Source organism: Stylophora pistillata, chromosome 4 (genome assembly GCF_964205215.1).
Source record: "Stylophora pistillata chromosome 4, jaStyPist1.2, whole genome shotgun sequence".
NCBI classification, from domain to species: domain Eukaryota; kingdom Metazoa; phylum Cnidaria; class Anthozoa; order Scleractinia; family Pocilloporidae; genus Stylophora; species Stylophora pistillata.
Window position 1 is genome coordinate 4,012,211 of NC_142522.1, and position 14,157 is coordinate 4,026,367.

The 14,157-nt window shown below is 37.5% G+C and overlaps 1 protein-coding gene across 3 annotated transcripts; it reads left to right on the top strand.

The window, feature by feature from the left end:
* Positions 1 to 272: 272 nt before the first annotated feature.
* Positions 273 to 13,968, top strand: LOC111327056 (cyclic AMP-dependent transcription factor ATF-6 alpha). 3 transcript variants are annotated; one of them, XM_088756305.1, is made up of 18 exons: positions 273 to 409; positions 670 to 2,627; positions 3,001 to 3,077; positions 3,943 to 4,030; positions 4,178 to 4,260; positions 5,757 to 6,018; positions 6,532 to 6,599; positions 7,164 to 7,241; positions 7,721 to 7,798; positions 8,163 to 8,270; positions 8,735 to 8,841; positions 9,977 to 10,405; positions 10,893 to 10,980; positions 11,351 to 11,427; positions 12,028 to 12,096; positions 12,205 to 12,271; positions 12,764 to 12,845; positions 13,286 to 13,968. In XM_088756305.1, exons 3-18 carry the CDS (start codon positions 3,066 to 3,068, stop codon positions 13,501 to 13,503), a joined length of 1,914 nt encoding a protein of 637 aa, XP_088612431.1. In that variant the 5' UTR covers positions 273 to 409; positions 670 to 2,627; positions 3,001 to 3,065; the 3' UTR covers positions 13,504 to 13,968. The 3 variants fall into 3 exon arrangements, with proteins under 3 accessions (XP_088612431.1, XP_022786881.2, XP_022786879.2); XM_022931146.2 differs by lacking the exons at positions 273 to 409; positions 670 to 2,627 and adding an exon at positions 2,667 to 2,907 and having other exon boundaries at positions 7,167 to 7,241; XM_022931144.2 differs by lacking the exons at positions 273 to 409; positions 670 to 2,627 and adding an exon at positions 2,669 to 2,907.
* Positions 13,969 to 14,157: the final 189 nt, after the last annotated feature.

Consider the following 14,157-nt stretch of genomic DNA (forward strand, 5'->3'; position numbering starts at 1 on the left):
ACGGATCCAATCACAACTTCTCCCAACACTTTCCACGTGTACCTTTGTTATCAACTTCATGTAACAAGAAAAGGCAAACCGAAATAGTGAATGGATTCTTTGATCTATTCAGGAAGTTGGTTCAAAAATAGCAGTTCTCCAAAGAAACTTTGACCCTGCAAGCTAAGCAGGATATACTCAACAACGCTCATATTTAATGTGGCCTGTTAAATCTAAAGGGGAATTACGCAGGAATAAAAAAAAAAAAAAAAAAAAACAGGAAACACTATGATTGATAAAGTGCAAGGCTTGCAAAACTTTTTACCCGTTTATGAATGAGTGAATCATTTTAAGTAGTGTAGGCTGGAGAGCGGGTGAGTTAAAAGCGAATACTGATGAGAAAAAAAGAGATACTTCAAATAATATGCAAGTAGGTCAAGAGTTGACAGAATGTTAACAATGCTGTTTTTGTTCTTATGTAACTGAAACAAAAATCCTACATCAAGAAATTTATCAAAACTGGGGATCTTCAGCCCTCTATTCCTAGCTTTCCTAATAGGTCCTTTCATAGAAAATATCATAAAAAAATGAATGAAACATTAGTCGTCGCAGGGTAGCTGATTTTGCGGTCGAGTGCAGTCATAAACTGGCGAATCTACAGAATAATCTATTTCTTTATTCACTTGACAGTTTCGATGAAAAAGAGAATCAGAGGTTGGCCGATTATGGATACCGCTGCTATGAGTCATAGCCTCGGGTCTTTTAGTTTTCTAAACGATTCAAGCACAAAAAAATTCAGTATGAAGAGATCATTGATACCTAGAAGGTTCTTGTGCACTCTTTCAGAAGGTCAACTGGAGGCCATTGCGACTCCTCGCCCACGGCTATGCAGGGAGTGGCACGTGTGCACGGTATTTTGCAAGACGGCTGGGCTCTCTTCTTATGAGCACGAGTCTTTTTCTTACCCTACAGAAAAACGAGGCCGAAATTTGGAATTTCAAGCATGTGTTTTCAGAAAGGGACTAAATGACTCGTTTCATCAGTAATTTCTCATTCCTGGGTATGGGTATGGGGTTTTTTTTTATTTCTCAAGCCTCTTACCGAGGACTATCGTTTGACTATCTATCAGTAGCTCTTTTGTGTCAGAAACCCACAGATCAAGCGTCGTTATTTTACGTTTTCCAGATGGATGTAGACAAGCGAAGGCGTGAACAACACGAAACGCGTATGGCGAAAAGAGCCTCCACTTGACTGAAAAACGCAAAAATAAATTAAGAACACTCTCTCGCGCGTAATTTAGGAATTGTTTGGAAGCTTTGTAAACTGAGAGAAATCCTGTAAGAACCATGTTACGAGACTTGTAAAATCGAGTCATGGCAAAAATGGAGTGTAGAAAAATGATTTTGACTGTAAATGTCATTGCATATAAATGAGAATGATTTTTCATGCAATCGGACATGTACAGACGCATTCGATGGAACCATCTGAAAACAGACGGACAGTCCGAGGTAAGGCGAAACTGCCCGAAATCAGTTGAAACCGTTCCGAAACAGACTAACGCCTGTCCAAAGTCGGATTTTGACCCATTCATGATAGTATACTTTTAACAACGAAAAGGTTTTGTTGCGGGTTGTCGGGAGTAACAAGTTTTCGTTAAGTTTTTTTTCTGAAGAATGTATACAGTACATACTTTCAACACTCAACGCGTACCGTTTTGCGCCATGCGACCTTTTTTCTCATATCTTGTACTGTTTATCTATTTCTCAAACAATCTTCTATGGGAGTAAATTTGAGCAGTTTACTTAAAAAAAATAATTTTATTAATTTTATACAATTTCTAACATGCTGATGTATGGACTTTGTATATTTATTTGACTATTTCCGGAGGAGATAGAAATAACTGAAACAGCATATATTATTATTGTTGGTTTTCTCGTGACCTCATCAAAGGTAAGAAATAAGGAATTTTCAATCATTTTTTGATTTTAGTTTAATTAGTTAATAGCATTGCTTAAGGCTTATCTTTTTACAAATTTTCAGTTTGATAGGTTTTTCTTGTCGTAATAAAGCAAGGTTGAATTTCAAAGCTTTCCGTGACACGATATCAAAATGGCGGTCGAGAGTGCTGTAACGTAGGTAAAAAAAAGTCTTTCATCCGATGAGATTTCGCAATCTGAACAATTCTTGTGTGAGAATAAGTTCTGGTATAGATGTATTTGAGCCTTCAGATGACAACTACAGGCTTTTTCACAGCAAACCTCGATGACAGATGTTTTTGCTAGCTTCCGGCCGACATATTTGTGCCCCTTGGGATTACACAGACATGGCGTCTTTTAGCTTTTTTAAACATTTCTTCGGATATCTCCATCAAGAAACAACACACAGGCCTGAATCTCTACGAGACTGTTTGAATATTCACATCTCCTTTCATCTCTTTGATTCTTGACTCTGTTGAATGGTTCTGATGAATGGTTCTGATGTGACAGTGAAAACAGGCCATTCTCCTGCTCATTCCGCTGTTTTTGAAGCTTAAGGAGTTGTTAACAAAGTGGAAAAAAAATTTTCCCCTCTACTGCTTAAAAAAGTAAGAAAGGAGTTCGAGAGGGTCGCTAGACTGTTATGCTGCCTAGACGAGTCCAGGAAATGCGGTGAGTTACGCAACGTATTCGATCCCAGAACTCTTCACGCGTCACATTTTGGTGTCCGAGGGAAATCTGGGTACGAGAAACTGGTATTTCATAAGTGATGAATCAGTCTTCGCTGGTTTGAACGAATTTTTGTTTTACATCTCGGGTTTTGTATTGTACTTTAGTTTGGTGTTGGGGTTTTATATACTGTAAAAGATGATGTCTCAGACAGAACTTTTAGCCTGGTCGGAGCCGGACACGAAATTTTTTGCCGACAATCTACTAGGAGTTGAAGATTGGGGTGAGCTTGTTGCAAGATTTCTGAAAGCTTATTGTCGGGAACTATCTCTGCTTCGCTCGTATTTTAACGGGGTGATGATTTGCTCTTTTTTAGGAGACTCTATCACAGATGTGAAATTTAACCCAGATGACTTATTTGGTGGGGGTGAAGATGATGATATGGATTTAGAGGTAAGGGAATAAATTCTACGAAAATTCACCCTTATTTTATCTCTGTTGCTAACCACTGCAGTTGCGTGAGTCACTCGTGCATGAATCGGCTTGGGTTGAAACCCGCGTTTCGTGCATTCCTTTTTCTTTCGAGCCTTAAAAAACTTTTTCTTTGCTTGTTAAAGACGAATACTATATAATTCAGCCGCTTTGTGTTTAGAGATTTCGTGAGAAGCTGTTTGTTTTGAGGTCTCTGAAACTTGAGATCGCGTCGCATCGTACAACTTCCGCAAGAAATACTAAAGGAAGTCGAATGGAACAATCTCGATATCTTTCAATTTGTGCATCGGTAGCGATGCAAATATTAGAGCGATGTCGTTCTTTTTATATTCTAAGAAGACTTTGCAATATTTGCCAAGAAGATTCAAAACAATTTCAATTTTTCTGCGAACAAATGAAGCCAGCTGTTTAAAACTCTTCATGAATATCGCATGTAACTGACACTTTTATTAATAGCTACATCTCATGTAGGACATTTTGGTTTCTTTCCACAACTTTCTTTGTTGTAAACCACTTCTTCATGGCATTATCTGACATCTAGATACCATGTGTTGGATCACAGATTCAAAGACAAAGCTCATTGTCATTTTTCCGTTAAAATACAACTCCTAGACGACGGTCATCTTTCTGAAGTATTTTAATTGATGCTAACTCGGCTGAGTTTTTGGGGCCTAATAAATCGAAAGAAAATCCGTGTAAATTTATTCACAAGTAAAAATTGTTTAAAAAATTTAGTTAAATGTATTTTGTAGCGTTAGATTAATGTGTGGGTGCGATATTTCTTAAAATTTTAATGAAGCATGTTTTGTTGTTTATTTCTTTGAAGGGCAAAGGAGATCACCTGAGTGAATTTCTATCAAGTTTGGGCGATTCTTCTTCCTCTTCGATTATTGAAGATTTCGATTTTCCATCTGGTGAGTATCAAGTTCTAGTTTCCCTCTCAACTAGTACTCTGTTCTTCGTAGTGGGATTTTTTCTCTTATTTGTTCAGTCCCATTCACCCATTATTTTTGCTCCATTTAAACAGCGTCTTTTTAATGGTCATTTCTGTCATTCAACAGGTGTTTGCATTAAAGAAGAACCCCTGTCTCCTTCCTCCTCAAACTCGTCTTGCGTGTCTCTTCCAAGTTCACCAGAAAATCAGGTATTAAAAAAAATTCATCAGCTACATGTATAAATTAAACCAAAATATCAAATAAGTACATATACATAGTTTGTGCAAAATTCCTTCTGTTATTTGAGATGAATCATGTATTCACAGTGCAGTTAGTTGTATTTTTTGTTGTCGATTGTCTATGATGATTTCCTCTGGTTGATGCAAATTAAGAAGTAGGTGATTGATTCAATTCAAAAAGTGTTAGACTGTTGTATTTCTATGCAAAAGTCAAACTGAAGCAAACAATTTCATGAACGGAAATAACTTCTTTTCTTTATTTTTGTCTTCCTCGGCCACTGTATCAGTATAGCTAGAGGCTGTTTTTACCCTGTAGTGCTGTGCAGCTCATTGTTCTATGAACAGTGGAAAGATAGGAGTTGCTTTAAATTCAGTCTAACAGCTGTGAATATTTTGAAAGAAGGAGAAATGAATACTTATAATAATTATAATTGTGTATTGCAGTGGTTCATGTAGCTTTAATAATGTATTAACCTCTATCATGCCATAGTTTTTAAGGTCCCTATTCAGCCTCAGAGGTTTCTATATATTTTGATTCTTTGCGTTATCAGGATTAATCTTCCAAAAATTTTTTTGATCGATTAAATATTTCCCAAGATATACCGCTTCAAAGTTCATCCTTTGGCCACGCCCTTTTGATTTGGCCAGGCCAAGTCAATACTGGTAACTAAAAGTCCCTCATGACGTCACAGCAAGAATGTCTTTCGATCGATGTGCCTACATTCACTTGAATATGCCTTTGGACGAATCTGGTGTATTTGAGCAACTAGCGACCACGCAACGAGTCGGCATTTTCACACCATTTTGCAGCAATGGACACATGTTCTTATACAAGAAGTTAACATTCGTTCTTGCTGTGATGTCACTCGGCCCGGTAATTCTCTCCCGGCCAAGTCAAAAAAGGGCATAGCCAAAAGAGTAACTTTGAGGCAGCATATCTTGGGAAATATTTAATCAATCACAAGAATTTTTCTTTGGAGATTAATCCTGATAACGCAAGGAATCAAAATATATAGAAACCTCTGAGGGTGAATAGAGACTTTAAGATAAATTGAAGACTACATGCATTTTGAGCGGTTGTTACTTATGAGCTATTTTTGTGCATGTGTATAGGTGATGTTGCCATCAACAACAGCTTACTTTTTAATCATTAAGAACATAATATTTGTCTAAAAAAAATGGACTCGTGGTGTCAAGGGTCTGTGAAAATAATAGATCACAGAAGACAGTGAAAACATCAGTAACACACTTGTATGCATCCTTTTCCCCTTTTTTTGTTCTAATCAAATTTTGATATCATCTGTGATCTAGAATTTACTGAACAGACAAATGGCAACATATAATCTATTTGTTAAAAAACAGAAAGCCTATTCTCATAGGCTTTGTAAATAAATCATGAATGATTTATTTACAAGCTTATTGTATAGTTATTGGCTGACATAAAGTATCTGCATTTGTTCTTTCAGTTTTTAATTAATGGGGAGAGTTCACCAGTGCATCAGCCAAATGCAGAGTTTGATTTATCGCAGACAAGCTTACTCCCTGCTAGTCCTTCTTGCATTAAGACGGAAGCAACTCTCGCACCACTTGCATGCAATGTCAAACAGGAGAAAATACCCATGCAGTCATGTGGCGTCAAATCCATCCAGCCCATGCCAGTGGTCACGGCTGTACCTGTCGGTATCCAGAAAGCACAGATTGGACATGCTACAACTAAACCTGCTGGAGGTATATTTTAGAGTTATGTGTGGCTACAAACTCAATTTTATAGAAGTTTTCTCACTTCAGTGACAAAGTTGTTAAGAAGGGCCGGTAACAGGCCAACACTGCTAGCCAGTCTGCCTTTTTTTAGCCCTTTACTTTCACCTCATTTTACCATGATGATAATGATTGATAATTGATAATGAAAAGTCTTACAATTCATACTAACAACAATTGGAAGACATCTGTGTCACAGCCATTTTTATGTCTTGGATGGATTTGGATGCATTTTTTACTGAGTTACAGGTTTAAATGTGTGAATCAATTCCATGTTCAAAATTTTGCATGTACCTGGTAGTAATTTGAACTGAATACAACAACATGACATCACGATAACTTGGCCATCTACTTATACATGTACTTTTTCTTATTTCCCCACTACTTTAATTTATTCTTATTGAAAGCCCTGATTCCAGTAATTTCACATCATTTTTCTTGAAGTATCTTGACATAAAATGATGTAACCTTCATTTTTCGTAGGTATTCCAGTATATATTCCTTGTACTGGTTCACTACCGAGCAATGGTGTAGTTTCAGTTGTAGTTGGGGTAAGTACAATGTTTTAACTTTGTTATTTATTTTTTTCAATGTCTCAAATTTTGTCAAGTTTAGTGATGAGATGTTTACTTTTTATTTTCAATTTCTGGAGTTAAAAAAAAAACTTTAAAAACAACAGTTACTGCCTTTGCAGCAGTTCAGGTTTATGTGCAATTAACACATACATGTACATGTGTGTTCAATGGTTTGTAAATAAAATAAGAAAGATGGTAAGTTTTGAGCTCAGTGAAGAAACAGAGAAAGATGTTTTTCATCTTGTCACGAGCATGGAATAAAGAAAAAATTCTGAGCTCCATGAGGGATCGAACCTCAGACCTTTGGATTATGTTCTTAGAGCCACCATTGTAGCACAGAGTCACAGAGACTCCATGGTGAGCAAGGCCCATTTGCAAAGTTCAAATATAACACGCATCGTGCATACTGCTAGGGTCAGCAATTTCAACAGCATCATATTAATTTTTGTTAATAGAATAAGAAAGATGGTAAGTCTGAATGTATGATGTAATGTGTGTTCAATATTTGTTTGTCTTTTCATTTTTTTCACTCCTCTTTAGAAGAATGTTAATTCTGCATTAACCAAACCAGTGAATGTTGGCATTACAAAGTCAAGTACCACCTCTCCAGAAACAGATGTAAGTACTTTTTCTGTCAACTCTGATACAGCATATTATTCTATGTTATCCATTCATTTGATAATTTGACCAGTTTTATGGAATACACACATCAAATGTGGTAATTGGCACAATGTTATACATCAGACTTTGAATAAAAAACCTGATCAGTTCAGGTAATTCAACGATAGCATGTGAAGTTGACATGATAACCCATTATCTGCAGCTGATATTGCAGTTATCATCATGATGTCAAGTCTGAAGTCTGCTTAGTTTTCAAGCCCTTTGCCTGACTGTGTAGTGCAAAATCAGACAGAAATATCTTCTTTTCCATAATTTGTTTAATTATTAATTAAAAGGTACCCTGTACAGTTTTGTTACTCCATGTACATTTGCTCTGAGATTGCATAGTGTGCACACTAGAAACTTGTGCATTTGCATCCTGTACCATTCAGTGCTGTGTAAGGTTTTAATCCAATTGATGCATTTTCCTTTTGTAGGCAAAAATTTTGAAAAGGCAACAGAGAATGATAAAAAACAGAGAATCTGCATGCTTATCCAGAAAGAAGAAGAAAGAGGTGAGAAGATTCAGAGCTATGCTGAGTCATTATTTGATGAAATGATAGGCATCAAATGAATGAAGAGATTTCTTTTTTTTTACTCATAACAAACTGAGCCTGTGGATCACTGAACAGCTGAAGAAGGCAAAATTGTTTATTGTTGAGCTTTTCCATATATTATTAAATATGTCATGCCTGTGTCGTCTGTGGATGCCATCAAAAGCTATTTTTCAAAACAAAGTAGAAAGATTGATGATGAATAGTAAACCATGTGTCATGTTGTAAGCTAGGTGACATATGAAAAAACCATTGGACACACTTGATCATTTTTGCCATGTGACATGTACTAACTTGTGACATGTTCATGGTGTTCTCTTCATAGTACCTGCAAAGCCTTGAAAGTAAAGTAAAGGAGATCTCAAACATAAATGAATCATTACGAGCACAAAATGAAGGCTTAAAAAGAAGAGTCAATGAACTGGAAGTAGAGGTTAGAACATTTTTAAACAGTTCACTACCTGGTGGTTAACATATCTTCCTTACATGCACATCACATCTGGGACATGAAGCATTAAAACTTGTACAGAATGGTACAGTACTGTTATAGTAAATTATATGCTAGTCATGTATACATGTTCATTTATACATTCATGAGAAAAAGAGAGCAATATTTGTTATGGCTTCACAGTGGTACCTCTATTGCTGACACTATACAGTGCATCAAAAAAAATTGTGAATGTCAGGGCTTGATACTAACTTTTCAACTTACTAGTGACATCTTAGATGTTATGACAATTTCAGTTTGTTTGCTAGCCAAACTGGCCAGTGGAAATTGAAAACCACTAGCCAAACCTGAATTTCTACTAGTCTGTGGCTTAAGTTGGCTACTCTTAGTGTTGAGCCCTGAATGTGTCACTTTTTAATGTATTGTTTCAATTTGTGTTTCTTAAAAAGAATGCACTGTTGCGTAGCAAACACCCAGAGTTGACCAGCACCATTAAGAAATCCACGTGTGTTTTAGCTGTTGTTCTGTTTGTTGCTCTAAACGTTGGTCCTTTCAGGTAAGTACTTAGTGATAAGTGATAACATTTCACTTACTTTTCTCTTTATTTATCAGTATGTGTAATTGATTGCTTTTGACTTTTTAACACCTGTAGGGGTACTCAATGACTTGTCCTTTGAACACGTGTGTTCCAGAGGCAGTAGATATGTGATTTTGCCCTTTAATATCAATACATTTTTCAGTGTGTTGGTGATCAGAATTGACTATTGTTTTATCAATCTTTGAATGTTCTCTTTCAGTAACATTTTTGGGTAAAACAATAAAAACACTAATTATGACCTTGAATTACTGTAAACTATTGTAAAATCTTGTAAAATATTATAAAAATTTTGTAGAAGTCCGAGGTTTCTGTAAACTATTGCAAAATATTGTAAAATATTGTAAAATATTGTAAAATATTATAAAATATTGTAGAAGTCTGAGCTTTTGCTGCTCAACGGCATCATCAGGGACAGATAAGATAAAATATTCCTTAATATGTAGGAAAAGGGAAAAACAAACTGCACTTAACTCCCAAGAAGAATGCATTGAATTCGCAGACCTATTCTTCTAAGGCCTTCCAATATATCACACTGGATCCCCTCACAGTGACACTAGCACTTTAGTATAGTGACACTTTTCTCCCTTTTATTCAGTCCTCGTGGAATATTTTATCTTATTTATCCCTGATGATGCCATTGAGCAGCGAAAGCTCTGACTTCTACAATATTTTATAATATTTTACAATATTTTTTTACAATAGTTTACAGTAATTCAAGGCCACATTAGTGTTTTTATTGTTTTACTATAATTGTTTTGGTTAAGGCCTTGGTGTTTTTATGATGCAACACCATAACATTCTGATGCAACTTACATCCTCTCAGAGAGAATTTCTCCTTACATATCAATGCTGTATCAAGCAGACAAGTAACGAGAAAAAACAAAAGTATACGTTAAGGGATTGTTAGTTGGTTGATCCAATACCAATTTCTCCGAACTAGCAGCATAAGGATTGTATGACAGACAGTAGGGAGAATTGTTCAAAATGATCTTGGGAACGACTGGGTTAAACTGAATTAAATCCCTCCCATATCAAGTTGCAAGCACAGCCTATGAATTCCTCACTTCCAAACTTTGTTCTATGACACTGACAGCAACCTTAAGGAACAGTGGAAATTTAACAAAGCAGATCTGCTACCAGGCTCAGTTGTCCGTCATGGAAGAGCCCTTCTTAATTACCAAGGAGATGGGGATGTGAGTGACATTGATAAACCAATAGCGTTTAGCCCTTTCAATCAACGTCGTGAAAGAAAACCATTTGCCAAGGCTCACCCTAGCATGCTCAACACTTCTCACAAGAAGTCTTCACTGCTCAAGAGTAGAAATGTAGAGAGAAAGGACTTAATGGTGATTAGGAACAAGTGGGACTTCCTTGGTGATTCGAGGCAGAAGAGAAGGAATACAAAACGAAACGAAAGGAATCCTAAGTTAAGGAGAAAGATTGCTGAGAAACAACATAATGCAACATTGGATGATGATCAATTTTACTGCCCAAGTAATTTAAACAAGACTGAAGTGAACAGGTTCGTAAATTTAATGGTATTTCTTCTGTAAATGCTTACTTTTGAGTGAGTGCAAAGTTTCAAATTTTTGGTCAGGAGAAAGGAGTGTCGAGGGAAGGGAATGTCTTGAGGGAGAAGAGCATCATTTGGGCACAAAAGTCCTCACTCAGCTCTCTTGATGTAATACCTGTTCTTCCCTGTTGCCCTTTTCGTTCTCAGTTCAGACCAAAACTATACAGTAATATTGCATTGTTTTGGTATATTTAAATGGTTTTTCTCTTGCAATACGCGACCTTGCCAATACTGGAGTGAGAATGAACGTTGGGATTGGCTGTACCCATACCGGGTCACTCAAGGTGCAGGTTGTTTCGCGCGACCTCGATCTTGTTGTATGAGATGCAGAGCCAACAAAGCTGTAGGAGTAATCAGTTGTTGGAATTGACAGAACTGCACATGAGGACCTATTTTACATGTTTCTTCGCAATACTACATTTTGTTTTTCTCTTAGGATAAACGAGGCTCTTGTAGGTTGGGTAAGGAGATATGAAAATCAGCAGATCTTAAAACAGAAAAAACAAAGGCGTCGGCAGACTAAGGTAATATTTTAAAGTGCTGTTGCAGAACTTTTAATAAATGAGCATTTGTCTTCTCGCTCTAACTTGTAAATCAAAAGCATTCTTGTCAGTATTAACTCAACCTGCTCTCTTATTTCTTGTTATGTCTCTCTAGGTTGGTACGTGTAATTTTTTGCATGCATTTTCGTGTATTTTTTTTTTACTCGTGCGTCACGCGCGCATAATTTGCGTGTAATTTACGCGCAATATGGCAGATTTACACGCATGAAACACGCGTGTAACGTTGCCATTCGTATGACCTGTACTGTCTATAAGTTACTCAGACCTGTGCTTCCAAAAGACTTACCAAGGTGAACGTTAATTTAATTGTGTGCTCTATGTTTCATTTTAGATGCAATCTGCCATCAAAGAGCTTGCGTTGAGACTGACATCAAACTGCACAACAGAGGCCAAGCGAAAAATAAGCAGGTTAGTTACAATAAGTCTGCAAAGTTGTAACAAGGGAATTTCAGTAGAGGGGTTCCTTCACTAGTGCTTGAGGCATACAGGTGTACCTACCCTGAAAGCAGAGGTCCCTACGGTCTTCCTAGGAAAGTGCGCAGGGTATGGCATACCAAAATGTTTCATTATTTTGAGTACACGTTTTTTGATAAAGGGGCTGTGATTTAGATCCTGTGGAGGCCTTCCTTTTCTCCAATATTGCCTTCATGCGCGTGTGCATACTTATGGCCTGTAGTGCGTAGTATTCATTGTATTTTAAGTGAGACGATTGGCACATGTCCAATGTTCGTTCTGGATGAAAATAGGAGTTAGGACTGGTTCATTCCTTACATTTCTGCAAAAAGTAATGGGAATTGACACTATCCAAATGGCAGAAGTGTATGACCCATTGGGTTCTAATTCACTGTCAGATCTTGAAAATTTACTGTGGTGACCATAAATTTCAGCCTTTTTCGGATATTTCTGAGAATTTGGTTCTGTTTGCAGACAATGTACACATTGATTGATGATTATTTCGCGACGTATTTGGCGATGGAGCGCTAACTTGATGTTTTGTTTCTGCTCCAGGCACAAGTTTTTGCGGAAACATAATACTGCTTCAACACATGCGGTGCAGCTATTCCAAAGAGCCGATAAGTAAGTTCAGGCTTTTCTTTAGGGTCAAGAATCAAAGTCTTCATTTTTTGTGTACTTTATTATTTTTTTTTTTTTTGGGAAAACTGAAATATTTTTCTGCCGTTTCAGATTCAAAACGTTTGAGGAGGAAATTAACAAGAAATCAGATACTTTGTACATAGTTTCTTTTCGAGGGGTGAGTGCTCTTATCCTTTCTCCGTAAGGTCTATTTCTCCATTTAAGAATTTTAATCGTTTGCTTTATGAGATACTATGAATATATGAAGTTCATATATTTCGAACTGCGGTATTAGATACGTATGGTGCACGATCCTCGCAGTAGATAGCGCTATCTACTGCGAGGATCGTGCACCATACGTATCTAATACCGCAGTTCAAAATATATGAACTTTATATATTCATAGTATCTCATATATCACTTTCACGGGTTTATTACGAATCAACTTAACGGCCTGCTCCCAGTTGGCTTGTTAGCTCAATTGGTAGAGCGCTGCACTAGTATCGCAGAGGTCAGTGACTCGAATCCCGTACAGGCCAAATTTTTTTCAGGTCTGATTTTCGCTATTGCATAAATAGCGCTATCTACTGCGAGGATACGTTTGCTTTATCTTCGGATAATTGCGACTGCGCCAGCGAGAGACTCTTTTATTGATTTTTTTTTCTCTCAGGATCATTTGGTATTTCCTGCCACCGAGTACAACGCAACACAAAGGCCTAAGATGTCATTCATGATTATGGCGCCACCTAACAGTAAGTTGGAATCGTCTTTATGTCATATTTTTGGCTGCACACCCAAGGTGCTCATCTACTCCTACCCCTGCCCCGCTGTGCTCTCGGATTAGCTCAGGCTTTAAGCAATGCCATCACTGAATCCCGTTCCTTTTACAGAATAGTCTGTAGGGCGAGGTATAGAGGGGAAGGAAGGGATAGCCTTCGTGTAGCCATATCCTCCTCCCGAGGAGAAACGGAAGGGAGGGCACCGTTTCTCGTCGGGGGGGGGGGAGGGGGGTAGGGTACACGTCGGCTTGGGAAGGAATCCTACTGAGAGGCAACTTCCTTTCACACACCCAGAGCAGTGTCACCCTTCCAGAATTGTAGGTCTCGCTATCGAATCTCTGTTGCATTTGAAATTACGACTACCTTGTTTGAAGACGGTCTGAACGTTGTCTCTGCTTTGCTTTTAATTCAAGGAACGGAGTGGCAGCGTAATAACGCCAGGAAAACTGACTTAGTCACCATGATGCAAATCGACTGTCAAGTTATGGACACGAAATTTATTAATATCAAGAAGTCAAGTATTCCTATGCCCCACCCCGATAGTTCTTCTTTTGGCACCTCGACACCAGTCTCCGTCCCTCGTGATTTCAGCGCTCCGTCGGGGAATACTTTCGTGAAACCTGCGAAATAACTTACCTCGATGAACACCAGAAAATTAGGACTGACCGTACTTGAGGGCCTTGCAAAGAGATATTTCTATGTCTTTTTTTAGTACTGGGTCTTTAATGTGTATTGTCTTCCACCAAACGAATAAAAATTTTTGACCCGTCAGATGATACGATTAAATCGCTCAAGTGCTTTCCACATTTTCCACATTATTTAAGGTACCTTTTCAGTGAAACTATTAAAGTCATGCTATCTCTCACACCATGCATTTAGGCTCGATTTCTTCCGAAGAGCGGCTGTTTATCGTGCCTATTTCAGATCTTGATTAGAGAATATGGTAACTACCTTGTATAGTTTATGTCACCGTAGTTTTTATACACATGAAATCCTGTACTTGTTGTAGAACTCGTCGAGCAGATATTGTCGATGGACCAAGTTTGTAATGTATTAAAGTAAAAAAAAACTAAAGAAATAAACTGAGTGGATGTAACGGTTCGTGTTTGTGTCGAAGCAAGATAGTTTACTTCCCACGTTGGATGATAGGGGTATTTTTTCTCACTTACTGTTGGAAATAATCAGTGATTACGATGGGTTTTCTTTACTTCGCCTATTAACTGATCTTAAAATACACGTGTCATTCCCTCAACCGATCAGATTCGCGAGAAAAGTCAACTACGAC